Source organism: Schistocerca cancellata, chromosome 4, assembly GCF_023864275.1.
Source record: "Schistocerca cancellata isolate TAMUIC-IGC-003103 chromosome 4, iqSchCanc2.1, whole genome shotgun sequence".
Classification (NCBI taxonomy): Eukaryota; Metazoa; Arthropoda; class Insecta; order Orthoptera; family Acrididae; genus Schistocerca; species Schistocerca cancellata.
In genome coordinates, this window is record NC_064629.1 from 539,735,173 (window position 1) to 539,751,042 (window position 15,870).

Below are 15,870 nucleotides of genomic sequence, written 5' to 3' on the forward strand. Positions count from 1 at the left end.
ACAAAGCACTGGACTCAGCAAGTTTTAAACCAACTGTCTTCTGGAAGTACATGGACGACACATTTGTGGTACAGCTGCATGGGATGGATGAATTACATCAATTTCTTGAGCATCTGAATTCTATACATGTTAGTATCAAATTTACTATGGAAATAGAAAAAGATTGCTGCCTCCCCTTTTTGGATGTTGTTGTTCACTGTAAAGTTGACGGCACATTAGGACATGCCATGTATCATAAACCTACACACACACACACACACACACACACACACACACACACACACACACACACACACACACACACACACATCTATATCTACGAGGGTATTTTGGAAAGTAAAGATACACCGTACGCCAGAGGAACAGAAGAGTTTTGGTGAGCAAGTTGGCAACACTGGTGTTAACCTTGAACCGTTAGATTTCTCCTTGCGGTTGTTCGGCAGTTGAACGTTGCTTCTGGTTGGAGTAGGTCGTGTTTAAAATGGCTGCGCCGATTCAGAATCCCGCCAAATGCGAAGTGCGCTCTGTCATACATTTTCTTCATGCAAAAGGTCAGCAACCAGCAGATATTCACAAAGAAATTGTTTCTGTTTATGAGAACATTATGAATTGACAAAAAGTAACAAAATGGTGTCATCATTTCTCTGAAGGTAGGACTGATGTCCATGACGAACAAAGAACAGGTCGGTCATCTGTGATCTCTGATGCCCTTCTTCGGAGAACGGAGGAAGCAATTCGTGCGAATAGCCGTCTCACATTGAAAGAATTGCATCAGATCATACCGAACGTGTCAATGACAACTCTTTATGTCATTGTGACTGTCAAGTTAGGCACAGGAAATTTTGTGCGCGCTGGGTTCCAAAACTGTTAACAGAAGAACACAAAAAGAAAAGGAAGGGCTTTGCACTCGACTTTCTCACATGCTATGCTGAAGCACGTGATGAGTTCCTTAATCACATTGTGACAGGTGACAAGACGTGGGTTTATCACCATACACCTGAATTCAAGCAACAATCAATGCAGTAGCGCCATTCGAATTCACCAAAAGCCAAGAAATGCAAAACGTCGATTTCAGCGAAGAAAATCATGGCTTCTGTTTTTTGGGACAGACAAGGCATTCTTCTGTTGGAATTTATGCCTCCTGGAACGACAATTAATGCTGCTGCATATTGCCAGACTTTGCAACGCAGGGGAATGCTGACAAGTGGAGTCTGCTTGCTTCATGACAACGCTCGGCCTCACACAGCGCTCATAACCAAAGCACTACTCAAACAATTCAAATGGGACATATTGGACCATCCGTCATACAGCCCGGACCTTGCGCCCAACGACTTCCATGTCTTCCATTACCTGAAGTCACATCTTGGTGGAAAATCATTCCACGACAATGAAGAGATCAAAGATGAAGTTGAAATGTGGTTCCGACAACAGGCGGCAAACTTCTATGACTGTGGGATACAAAAGCTTGTGCACCAACTTAACAAATGTTTGGATAACGGGGGTGATTATGTCAAAAAATAACAGATAATCCAGTTAATAAGATGTAACTGACGTTTTCTAAATAAATGTTCAATTTAAGGACTGCGAGCCACCGTATCTTTACTTTTCGAAATGCCCTCGTACATGCCAGTAAGCTGCCATCACCCTTCACAGACTACAGGTGTCCTTAAGACCTTAGTGCACAGGGTGCACTGTATATCCAATAAAGATAATTTGCAAGAAGAGCTCACATATCTAAAGAGCATTTTTAAAGCAAATGCATTTTCTCTGCAGCAAATTCGTAAAGCATTCAATGCAAAACCTAGAATGCAGGTATGTGATGGGGGAAGAAGATGGTAATTCCTTCAGGTCAAGTGGGTTTTTGCCCTATGTGGGCTCTCTTTCTACATCTACATCTACATTTATACTCCGCAAGCCACCCAACGGTGTGTGGCGGAGGGCACTTTACGTGCCACTGTCATTACCTCCCTTTCCTGTTCCAGTCGCGTATGGTTCGCGGGAAAAACGACTGTCTGAAAGCCTCAATGCGCGCTCTAATCTCTCTAATTTTACATTCGTGATCTTCTCGGGAGGTATAAGTAGGGGGAAGCAATATATTCGATACCTCATCCAGAAACGCACCCTCTCGAAACCTGGCGAGCAAGCTACACCGCGATGCAGAGCGCCTCTCTTGCAGAGTCTGCCACTTGAGTTTGCTAAACATCTCCGTAACGCTATCACGGTCACCAAATAACCCTGTGACGAAATGCGCCGCTCTTCTTTGGATCTTCTCTATCTCCTCCGTCAACCCGATCTGGTACGGATCCCACACTGATGAGCAATACTCAAGCATAGGTCGAACGAGTGTTTTGTAAGCCACCTCCTTTGTTGATGGACTACATTTTCTAAGGACTCTCCCAATGAATCTCAACCTGGTACCCGCCTTACCAACAATTAATTTTATATGATCATTCCACTTCAAATCGTTCCGCACGCATACTCCCAGATATTTTACAGATGTAACTGCTACCAGTGTGTGTTCCGCTATCATATAATCATACAATAAAGGATCCTTCTTTCTATGTATTTGCAATACATTACATTTGTCTATGTTAAGGGTCAGTTGCCACTCCCTGCACCAAGTGCCTATCCGCTGCAGATCTTCCTGCATTTCGCTACAATTTTCTAATGCTGCAACTTCTCTGTATATTACAGCATCATCCGTGAAAAGCCGCATGGAACTTCCGACACTATCTACTAGGTTATTTATATATATTGTGAAAAGCAATGGTCCCATAACACTCCCCTGTGGCACGCCAGAGGTTACTTTAATGTCTGTAGACGTCTCTCCATTGATAACAACATGCTGTGTTCTGTTTGCTAAAAACTCTTCAATCCAGCCACACAGCTGGTCTGATATTCCGTAGGCTCTTACTTTGTTTATCAGGCGACAGTGCGGAACTGTATCGAACGCCTTCCGGAAGTCAAGAAAAATAGCATCTACCTGGGAGCCTGTATCTAATATTTTCTGGGTCTCATGAACAAATAAAGCGAGTTGGGTCTCACACGATCGCTGTTTCCGGAATCCATGTTGATTCCTACATAGTAGATTCTGGGTTTCCAAAAACAACATGATACTCGAGCAAAAAACATGTTCTAAAATTCTACAACAGATCGACGTCAGAGATATAGGTCTATAGTTTTGCGCATCTGCTCGACGACTCTTCCTGAAGACTGGGACTACCTGTGTTCTTTTCCAATCATTTGGAACCTTCCGTTCCTCTAGAGACTTGCGGTACACGGCTGTTAGAAGGGGGGCAAGTTCTTTCGCATACTCTGTGTAGAATCGAATTGGTATCCGTCAGGTCCAGTGGAATTTCCTCTGTTGAGTGATTCCAGTTGCTTTTCTATTCCTTGGACACTTATTTCGATGTCAGCCATTTTTTCGTTTGTGCGAGGATTTAGAGAAGGAACTGCAGTGCGGTCCTCCTCTGTGAAACAGCTTTGGAAAAAGGTGTTTAGTATTTCAGCTTTACGCGTGTCATCCTCTGTTTCAATGCCTTCATCATCCCGGAGTGTCTGGATATGCTGTTTCGAGCCACTTACTGATTTAACGTAAGACCAGAACTTCCTAGGATTTTCTGTCAAGTCAGTACATAGAATTTTACTTTCTAATTCACTGAACGCTTCACACATAGCCCTCCTTACGCTAACTTTGACATCGTTTAGCTTCTGTTTGTCTGAGAGGTTTTGGCTGCGTTTAAACTTGCAGTGAAGCTCTCTTTGCTTTCGCAGTAGTTGCCTAACTTTGTTGTTGTACCACGGTGGGTTTTTCCCGTCCCTCACAGTTTTACTCGGCACGTACCTGTCTAAAACGCATTTTACGATTGCCTTGAACTTTTTCCATAAACATTCAACATTGTCAGTGTCAGAACAGAAATTTTCGTTTTGATCTGTTAGGTAGTCTGAAATCTGCCTTCTATTACTCTTGCTAAACAGATAAACCTTCCTCCCTTTTTTTATATTCCTATTAACTTACATATTCAGGGATGCTGCAATGGCCTTATGATCACTGATTCCCTGTTCTGCACATACAGAGTCGAAAAGTTCGGGTCTGTTTGTTATCAGTAGGTCCAAGATGTTATCTCCAAGAGTCGGTTTTCTGTTTAATTGCTCGAGGTAATTTTCGGATAGTGCACTCAGTATAATGTCACTCGATGCTCTGTCCCTACCACCCGTCCTAAACATCTGAGTGTCCCATTCTATATCTGGTAAATTGAAATCTCCACCTAAGACTATAACATGCTGAGAAAGTTTATGTGAAATGTATTCCAAATTTTCTCTCAGTTGTTCTGCCACTAATGCTGCTGAGTCGGGAGGTCGCTAAAAGGAGCCAATTATTAACCTAGCTCGGTTGTTGAGTGAAACCTCCACCCATAATAATTCACAGGAACTATCCACTTCTACTTCACTACAGGATAAACTACTACTAACAGCGACGAACACTCCACCACCGGTCTTTCCTTGAAGACAGGCCATATTCTCGAGAAACACTGCATTAAGGTGACTAAGATTGCAGCTTTACTTGGCTCTGTAAAGGACAATTTATTGCTTTCCTTATGGAAATTGTTGTCAAACAACGTAGGTCAAACAACACACTCTGTTCATGAGAGATGTGTGGAACATCAAAGATACACACACTTATCGCAGCCAGACAAGTCAGCCGTGGCAAACATTGTAGTGATATAGGGCATTCCATGAACTACATTGATGAGGAGATCTCAACATCTACCTCTTCCTTTTGGGATTCTGTCTTCAAGGAAGCTACAGAGTTGGATTAGGTAATAATTTAATTTGGACAAGGCATGGAATACAGTTCTTGGGGTAAGTTCAAATTTGTGTCTTGTTTCCATTACAGTGACTTGTGACAAAACAGCATACACTATGGTGACAGTGAAACTTGAGTATAACACAACTGGTCCATTATTTACATGACATAATGAGTGCTCCTGACAGGTGATGTCAAACTGATTTCATATTTCCAGTAAGGTCATGGATCGTAGTTACTGAAGAGACGGCATTGAGTGAAACAGAAGTGATATCTCAGGTCCCCAGAGAAGTATTATAGGCCCTCTGCTGTTTTTAATCTATATAAATGATTTAGGAGACTGATCATGCTACCATTTACCATATGGCAAAGATCAAAACCTATTACAAAATGATTTAGCCAAGATATCTGTATAGTGAGAAAAGTGGCAACTGACTCATAAGAATAAATAAGTAAATAAATAAATATATAAATAAATAAAAAAGTGAGGTCTTCCTTACAAACAACAACAGGAATACATTAAATTTCAGTTACACGATAAGTAACACAAATTTAAAGGTTGTCAATTCAACTAAATACCTTTGGATTACAATTAGGAACTACTTAAATTAGAACCTTCACACAGAAAATGTTGTGAGGAAAGCAAACAACAGACTCTGATTTGCTGGCAGAACAAATTTACTAGACTGCCTACACTACATTTGCCTGTCCTCCTCTTGAGTATTGTTGGATCGAGTAGTATCCTTACCAGATAGGGTTGATGGAGGACATCATCAAAAGTTCGAAGAAGGGCAGCTTGTCTTATATTACCATGAAATAGGGGAAAGAGCATCACTGATACAATATGGGAGCTGCGTTGGCATTCATTAAAACAAAGGTGTTTTTAGTTGTGGTGAGACCTTTACACAAAATTTCAATCACCAATTTTCTCTTCCAAATGCGAAAATATTTTGTTAATGACCACCACCACAATAAGAAATGGTCACTGTAATAAAATGACAGCAATGAGAGATCGCACAGAAATATTTTCGTGTACATTTTTCACACATGCTATCTGGGGATGGAACAGGAGAGAAATGGTCAAAGTAGTTCGATGAAACCTTTGACAAGCACTTGAGTGTGAAATGCAGAGTAGTCGTGCAGACGTTTATGATGAGGATGATATGTTTGAGTGGGTACATGACAGCTAGGTTTTCAGTGTCCATACATCACTATCATGAGACAAGTGTTGCTTAAAAGGAGATAAAACTAAAAAATTTATCAATGAACCCACCAATAGCTCTTTATGAACTAGCTCTGAAATTTTTGTTATGACGAGAAATAGAACAATGAAAAATGGCAATCGTAAAATGAGGCTGGCTGATCTCCAGACTTAAAAAGCATGAGCCAGACCTAATGTTACACAGAACAGGCTATAAATTTAGGCACAAGTCCAAATAATACACTAAATTGTCAGAAATTACTATAATCATCTTGTCATTGCCCAAGACAGAGAGCACATCTTCAATTTACAGATATCCCGTCATCTTCCATTTACAGATATACTGTCATCATAATATAAAATGCACTTATAAATATGACACACTAAAATGTTTATGTCACAAACACCATAAATGGGTGGGCCCTTGCACTGGAGCACACTTGTGTAAGGAGGCTATGTCATAAGCAGAGCCAAGTGACTTAAGACCTGCGTCAGAAGCTTTACAATAGTGATGCTTTGTTTTGAAACTGGTGTGACTGGTGGACAGGAGAACACTCCAACACTCCATTGATGGTTACACATTGTAATGAGTGTGACTAGTACTTTTTTGTTATGGTGTCAGATAGTTGACTTGTTATGGCTCATAATCATTTTAGCTTATGAAGCACAGGTTTCAGTTGTTTCAAAAGAAACCACCAAATAAAAGTAGATGTGCTTGCTGTGGCCAGAAGAACCAATGATAAAGCAAACAATAAAACTTATTTCTAGTCTTTATTAGACCTGTGACAGAGAGCTAGTGATGGATTGTATGCAAACCATATTAAAATCAAGTTTTAATATTGTACATTTGACCTTTGTTGAATTACTAAGAACATAAGGTGAAGCAGCAATTATGGTGATACATGCTCGCAAATAGCTATATACATTGAAGCATTTTGGCAACAGTCTTCAGTCTTCATGGATATGCTTTGGCCTCCCACAATCCAGATTTGGCAAGTAGCAATTATAATTTCTAAACAAAAATAGAAATGAGAATATTAATGAATAGTTGACAAAACAACTTGAGTCCTAATCAGCAAATTTCCTCAACAAAAGTATACTAAATCTTGTGTCACATGATGCCAGAGGCCATAATAGCTTTCTTCTATTTATTTTTTCTCCCTTTCTCCATGTAGCAAATTGAGTGCTGTACACACAGGTTGGAGCAGAGGAAATGCCTGTTTTTCATTACTGAATAACAATTACTGCTTCATTTAGAGAAAAAAACTGCATTAAAAATAATGTACTATTAAATTTTTTAATTTACATACATTACTTAGGTTTGGAAAACAATGTCTGGAAAATTTTCAGGTCACAGAAAAATCACCGAATCATGAAATGTTATGTCCAGGAAGCATTTGTCGAATCACTTACACAGATGCTCTGGCAGTGAGAGCTGTCACCATCTTGTTGGAACCACATTTATCTATTTATCTCATATTCATCCAATTCCTTTTCAGTTCTGAATGCATGAAGTTATTTAACATTTCAATGTAGCAATCTGATGTCAGAGTAACTGCAGCCCCCCCCCCCCCAAAAAAAACCATTGTTTCAAAAATACCCACCAACTGATCGACAACAAACACACAAGGCTCTACACTCCTTAGTAGCTGCAACTGCGTTGTATGAGCTCTCTGCCTGAAGCTGTTCAAGGCGAATAGCCCCAGTTCCTGCTGAGTACTAGTAATTTACAAAACGTGTTTCCTCTGCTCCACCCTGTACAGTGATATGGAAGATGGAGAAAACAAATGTGCCATAAAATATACATGTACCACTTTAAGCAAAAAAGGTAACCACTGAGGTAGTTTGGAAAATGTCAATTAAGCACTATCATTAGGCGCATGTTGGATGCTGGCTTGTAGTACCTTTATGGAAAATATGGGTACGTATCAAATGGAAATGACACATGTATCTAAGTAATAAAATATGATACCGTAATGAACGCAGTCAAAAAAGGTAAATACTTATTTTATTGGCCCATTAAGTCTGCAGGGCATAATACATTATATCATTACATACCTGTAAGCCTCCACAGTCAGCCATGACATTGGCCATCTTGTACAAATCTTCATCATTTACTTCTTGTTCACTTTTGGCATCCAAAGTCTCCACAAATTCTTCTGTAGCATCACCAAGAAGACCTCGCATTCTGTATACAACTCTCATAGCATCACCCTCACCCCCTTCTGCAACCCAAACCTTTTTGTAAACCTGTATTAAAAAAGAGAAAGTTTTTTAAAGAACCTATATGTAGTGGGTGTAAAGTTTCTGTTTTAGTCTCTCTCTCTCTCTCTCTCTCTCTCTCTCTCTCTCTCTCTCTCTCACTCACTCACTCACTCACTCACTTACCTCTCTCACTGGTAAATCCAGACTTATTATCTTGTTGTTAACTAATAATTCCATTCCATTATCATCTTCTAATAATGCCACAAGTTCACAGTCCTGGCAGATTTTATTTTTCACATCACGCATCAGAGGGCCAAGTCCTGGTTCTGTGCTTGCATATGGGTTCCCAACCATTCTACCCTGTAATTATACGGACTTTAATCACAAATTTCAAGACATACTCACAAAGTTTAGAAATGTATTATCCTATTATCAATTCATTAAGTAATTATTCTGGTTCTGAATAATGTATTAAGCTACATATAATTTACATACTTCCCACTTCAAACCTGTTGTGTGTGTGTGTGTGTGTGTGTGTGTGTGTGTGTGTGTGTGTGTGTTGGGGGGGGGGGGCATCTGCTTTAATTTTCTCACACTACACCCAACTCCCAAAACAGATGATAAAAAGTTTTATACCATTTTCCTTAAAATAAGGTATTATATTTATACTTCCAGCGTTTTGCAAGAAAAGGTTCCAATTCTTGCAAAGATTCTCACTTAAGTTTCCTGAATGTCTCTGTTACCACTTTCATACGCCTATACCAATTTGTTATGATCCAGTAGCAAGTCTGTGATATTTTTGACACCTACTGTCATACACATTTGACAAAGGATCAAAATACTGCACCAGTATGCTGGAATTGGTTGAACTCAAGTGCTGTATGAGACTTCCTTTACAGTTACTCAGTACACTACCAGAATCCAGAACATACATTAGCCTCCACTGCACCTCTATACTACTGACCTTACTTGTTTGTCACATTTCATATGGCTTCTTAACATTATCAATAAATATAGGGTTATTACAAATGATTGAAGCGATTTCACAGCTCTACAATAACTTTATTATTTGAGATATTTTCACAATGCTTTGCACACACATACAAAAACTCAAAAAGTTTTTTTAGGCATTCACAAATGTTCGATATGTGCCCCTTTAGTGATTTGGCAGACATCAAGTCGATAATCAAGTTCCTCCCACACTCGGCGCAGCATGTCCCCATCAATGAGTTCGAAAGCATCATTGATGCTAGCTCGCAGTTCTAGCACGTTTCTTGGTAGAGGAGGTTTAAACACTGAATCTTTCACATAATGCCATCACTTCATCACTGAAAACAAGTTTCGCACTGAACGCATCCTCTTCCATGAGCTGTTGCAACCGCGCCGAAAATTCAAAGCGTTTGACTTTGTCATCGGGTGTCAGGGCTTGTAGCAATTGTAAACGGTAAGGCTTCTGCCTTAGCCTTTTCCGTAAGATTTTCCAAACCGTCGGCTGTGGTACGGTTAGCTCCCTGCTTGCTTTATTCGTCGACTTCCGCGGGTTACGCGTGAAACTTGCCCGCACGCGTTCAACTGTTTCTTCGCTCACTGCAGGCCGACCCGTTGATTTGCCCTTACAGAGGCATCCAGAAGCTTTAAACTGCGCATACCATCACCGAATGGAGTTAGCAGTTGGTGGATCTTTGTTGAACTTCGTCCTGAAGTGTCGTTGCACTGTTATGACTGACTGATGTGAGTGCATTTCAAGCACAACATACGCTTTCTCAGCTCCTGTCGCCATTTTGTCTCACTGCGCTCTCAAGCACTCTGGCGGCAGAAACCTGCAGTGCGGCTTCAGCCGAACAAAACTTTATGAGTTTTTCTACATATCTCTAGTGTGTCGTGAGCATATGTCAATGAATGGAGCTACAGTGAATTTATGAAATCGCTTCAATCAATTGTAATAGCCCTGTATTGTTATAATGGGACATGCACCAGATGTTCACCATTAATGTAGTAATATTATACTATTGGGTTGTTTGACTTTGTTATGGATATTATCTGGCATTTTCTACATTTAGAGACCTATTCAATATACCAAGCAGAAATTTTGTTCAATTCTTTCTGCATTTTGTCATGATCCTCCACTGGCAACAATACTTTCTTATGGACAACAGCACCCTTAGTGAACAATCTAATGGTGTGTGGAGCATATCTGATAAATCATTTATGTACACTCCTGGAAATGGAAAAAAGAACACATTGACACCGGTGTGTCAGACCCACCATACTTGCTCCGGACACTGCGAGAGGGCTGTACAAGCAATGATCACACGCACGGCACAGCGGACACACCAGGAACCGCGGTGTTGGCCGTCGAATGGCGCTAGCTGCGCAGCATTTGTGCACCGCCGCCGTCAGTGTCAGCCAGTTTGCCGTGGCATACGGAGCTCCATCGCAGTCTTTAACACTGGTAGCATGCCGCGATAGCGTGGACGTGAACCGTATGTGCAGTTGACGGACTTTGAGCGAGGGCGTATAGTGGGCACGCGGGAGGCCGGGTGGACGTACCGCCGAATTGCTCAACACGTGGGGCGTGAGGTCTCCACAGTACATCGATGTTGTCGCCAGTGGTCGGCGGAAGGTGCACGTGCCTGTCGACCTGGCACCGGACCGCAGCGACGCACGGATGCACGCCAAGACCGTAGGATCCTACGCAGTGCCGTAGGGGACCGCACCGTCACTTCCCAACAAATTAGGGACACTGTTGCTCCTGGGGTATCGGCGAGGACCATTCGCAACCGTCTCCATGAAGCTGGGCTACGGTCCCGCGCACCGTTAGGCCGTCTTCCGCTCACGCCCCAACATCGTGCAGCCCGCCTCCAGTGGTGTCGCGACAGGCGTGAATGGAGGGACGAATGGAGACGTGTCATCTTCAGCGATGAGAGTCGCTTCTGCCTTGGTGCCAATGATGGTCGTATGCGTGTTTGGCGCCGTGCAGGTGAGCGCCACAATCAGGACTGCATACGACCGAGGCACACAGGGCCAACACCCGGCATCATGGTGTGGGGAGCGATCTCCTACACTGGCCGTACACCACTGGTGATCGTCGAGGGGACACTGAATAGTGCACGGTACATCCAAACCGTCATCGAACCCATCGTTCTACCATTCCTAGACCGGCAAGGGAACTTGCTGTTCCAACAGGACAATGCACGTCCGCATGTATCCCGTGCCACCCAACGTGCTCTAGAAGGTGTAAGTCAACTACCCTGGCCAGCAAGATCTCTGGATCTGTCCCCCATTGAGCATGTTTGGGACTGGATGAAGCATCGTCTCACGTGGTCTGCACGTCCAGCACGAACGCTGGTCCAACTGAGGCGCCAGGTGGAAATGGCATGGCAAGCCGTTCCACAGGACTACATCCAGCATCTCTACGATCGTCTCCATCGGAGAATAGCAGCCTGCATTGCTGCGAAAGGTGGATATACACTGTACTAGTTCCGACATTGTGCATGCTCTGTTGCCTGTGTCTATGTGCCTGTGGTTCTGTCAGTGTGATCATGTGATGTATCTGACCCCAGGAATGTGTCAATAAAGTTTCCCCTTCCTGGGACAATGAATTCACGGTGTTCTTATTTCAATTTCCAGGAGTGTATATTAAGAATATTAGTGGTTGTATTATGCACAATTAAATTACTTTCATCTCTGTTGAACTTGTCACTTTCATACACCGGAGTCTACTAGCAAATCTGTATCTGCAAAAGCGATATGATCAAAAGCTGACAATGTGATACAATGTCTGTTACTTTTCCGTTCCATAGATCGTAAGCATGATAAATTAAAATGATGTGGAACGAGTCATTTTACATTCACATCACAAATTATGTTGTTGTTATGTCTACATGCTGAACATTTACATTTATTTAATTTATTACATATAAATTAAATATACAGAATGATTAGTAATTCCTACACATCACCTTTTACACGTTACAGTAAGAGAAACTATTCTATGAAACAGGAGAGCTTGTCAAGGAGAAACTTTTCAGTTTGGTTTTAACTTTTGCTTTGCTGTCTGTCATACATTTTATAACAAATTTTAGTTGCGGCACTGTACACCCCTTTTTGGACTAACGACAACCTCAACATGGAGTAAGGAATGTAGTTTTTCCTTCTGGTACTGTAATTATGTACAGCATTGTCCCTTTTTAACTGCAGTGGATTATTTACAAAAAAATTTCACAAGGGAAAAAATATACTGTGTAACAGTGGTCAGAATGCCTAACTCTTAACACTTTGGAGACCAAACACAAGCATAGGTCAGGCTGCAATTTTCTCAACGTATGAGCCACTTATCGTGTGAAAACTGGACTCATTCTCTATGAGAACGATATATGCATGTCTCATGACCTGCCCCTTGACTGGTGCTGCCTTCTGGTGCGAATTTCTAGAACTATTTTAAAAGAAACATTAGCGAACATAACAGCTGCTGATGTGAATGGCTGACCCAATATGATTACATTGACATAATTTCATGTGTGTATTTGTTAGGTTTCACAGTTTGCTGTAATTCTGCTACAAATGCGTCACGTCCGTCTAGTGCGCAAGAAATTTTTGAAGCTCAAGAGGAAGAAATTACTCGATAAATCACATCACACTTTTTTCTTGAGAGGAAAATTGTACTTTCTGCTATCATTATTTTAAAATTTGTAGTCTATTAAAGAACTAAAGTAAATACGAAAATTGAACCTAGGTTCTTCTTTTACTATTTATTATTCTTAAAGATGTATCAATTACGTAAGTGCCAGTAACACATTAAAAAACAACATAAATGGCTGGTTCCCTAGGCCCAATATTTTTCTAAATAGCCTGACTCCAGTGTTGGTTGGCTTGGGGAAGGAGACCAGACAGCGTGGTCATCGGTCTCATCGGATTAGGGAAGGATTGGGAAGGAAGTCGGCCGTGCCCTTTCAGAGGAACCATCCCGGCATTTGCCTGGAGCGATTTAGGGAAATCACGGAAAACCTAAATCAGGATGGCCGGACGCGGGATTGAACCGTCATCCTCCCGAATGCGAGTCCAGTGTCTAACCACTGCGCCACCCCGCTCGGTACTCCAGTGTTAAACAGATGTCTACACATATGTTTTTGAGCAATGAAGACTTTCTTAAAAGTGAGTTACTCCAGAAAATTATTCCGTATTACATTATTCAATGAAAATATGTCGACTTACTGATTTGTCTTTCCCCAAAATTTGCAATGAATCTATGTGCAAATGTGGCTGAAGTAAGTTGTTTCATGCATTCCAAAATGTGCTTTTCCCAGTTTAAATTCTCATCAACATGGACACCTAAGAATGTTGGACGTTTCCACTCTATTCATTATTTCCTTGCCATGTGTTCCACTTATTGCTGATCTAGTACCCCCAGATGTGGAGAACTGAATAGAGGTTTTAAAAAGAACTGAGGGCAAGACCATTTGCAGAGAAATCAATCATTGATACTTCAAGAACTTTGTTTACAATTTCTTCTGTTGCTGCAAAACGCATTAATTCTGTTTTTTGTATATTAGATGAAAGATCATTTACATATGTGAAGGACAATAGCATACCTGACACTGGGAATTGGGAAATCCCATATGTGACAAATGGCTTTCGGAAATCTACAAAAACTTGTTTACCTGTGACTACTATTTGCAGTACATCATGTCTGAACAAAGAAAACTGTGTTTTGCTAAAGTGGCTTTTCCTGATACCATACTGGTTCTTTGAAGCTTCTTTATTCTGGGCATATCATAATAACTGAGTTTCAAATATGCTCTATGATACGGCAATAGCATGAAGTTGGCAACACAAGTCTGTAATTTTGCGGATCCATTTGGTTGTCCTTTTTGTACACATGAGGACTTGTGCTATTTCCAGTTATATGAAACTATTCACAGTGCAACTATTCACAGTGCAACAGATTCCCAATGAATATGATGTTGAAAGTGGCTATTCACTCAGCATGTTCAATGTAATATCTACTAGAAGTTCAGCCTGGAACAAGCCTTGTCTCACTTCCTTACTAGAGGAAGGTCACCCTAACAAAGGTCATATACATATGAACAAACTGCCCCCTCCCCCCGTTTATCTGTGGTGCAACAGAAATTATAGTTTTCACATTTCATTTTTAATCTTAGAAAGAGCCAACAGTGGCAATTTTCTAGGATGAAAGGAATGTACACATAGTAAAAACCACAATAATCAGGCACACACAACTGTGTCTCTGTTTACAGCAAAGATGGTTCGAAATTAAAATAAACAATGGAAATTGTGACTAATATTTCTAATAATGAGTGCAACAACAACAACAGCAGAGTGCAAGTAATATCGAAAGAAATTTCTGATCACTAACACTCAGAAATTTATTTCAACAATCAAGTGTTGTGGAAGATGTAGAGCACAAAACTTGCAGATTTTGTACATTAAATTTCTGTGAGAATACTTTTCATTCATGGTATAAATTAAAACTCACATAATTCAGTATGAATTCAAGTGAAATTATGAAATTAAAGTTAGTCAAAGTGTGCAAACTTAGAGTAGTTACTATGCTTCAATATTTATAGAACCTCTTAGGAATTTTGTTGTCATTAATTTTTTGAACATCACGATGACTGTACTGAAGGACAACTGTTACAGTTATGAATCTCAGACATGAAGAAAATATTTGCTATTAAGAAATTAAAAACCTGAGACAGTCTCAATGGAAGAAACGAGAAACGCTTTATTAGACATTGGAGAAACACACACTGATGCAAGTCTATGTCCTTTTTTTTTCTTATTTCTTGTATGGAACACTTAAAAAAATATAAATAAAAAAAGGGATACTATGCAGATGACTCTACTACAAAACAAGGTGAAAAACATCAACATCCATACCAACTACAATTATAAGTTAATAGTTAATGGCGACACTAACTCATCAGGAAAAATGGGGTGTTACCAGTGTCTAACTGTACTTCACATGTAAAAAGGAAAATACTAATTAGATAGAAGTGCAGCTCCAAAACTCAACATTACTGATGCAAAGACCAGGAACGGCATGCCCTAAATTAGGACTTCAGTTAACAGCATAAAACATCACTCCTGGAAAAAAAGAAGTCTACTAATTGGATAAAACCATGTTAACCCAAAATTCCTGACAATATCTATCAAGGTGACAGTGAATATGCACACGAAAAATCCCTATGTAACAGTAAGGCAGCTATACTCAAAGATATGTCCTTAACTAAAATGTTATAATTGTGGCCACAGAAATAAAAAAATTTCACACTTCAATTTACTTAATGACTATATAATTACTCTACAGATACCATCATGAAATAATCTGAACGTTAAGCAATTGGAATGTGCAATCACTAAACAACCAACGTTCTTTTTCCCAACAATATAAGGAAGAAGATAGATCGCTACTCACCATAAAGAAGACATGTTGAGTTGCAGACAGGCAGTATGAAAAGACTGTTACACATTTAGCTTTCAGCCAGTCTTCTTCAGAAAAAGAAAACAGACGGACACGGACACACACATATACACACACACACACACACACACACACACACACACACACACACACACACACACACACACGTGACCACCATCACCAGCAGTTTGAACCACAACCAGCCAGTACACA

General features: G+C 40.6%; 1 protein-coding gene across 1 annotated transcript in view; it reads right to left on the reverse strand.

Annotated features, from left to right (window-relative positions):
- The window catches only part of LOC126185121 (protein purity of essence), a 321,301-nt gene that overhangs the window by 44,990 nt on the left and 260,441 nt on the right, over window positions 1-15,870 (reverse strand). The window contains 2 exon segments of the mRNA XM_049927939.1: window positions 8,067-8,258; window positions 8,397-8,573. Of these exon segments, the coding sequence (XP_049783896.1) occupies window positions 8,067-8,258; window positions 8,397-8,573 (369 nt within the window).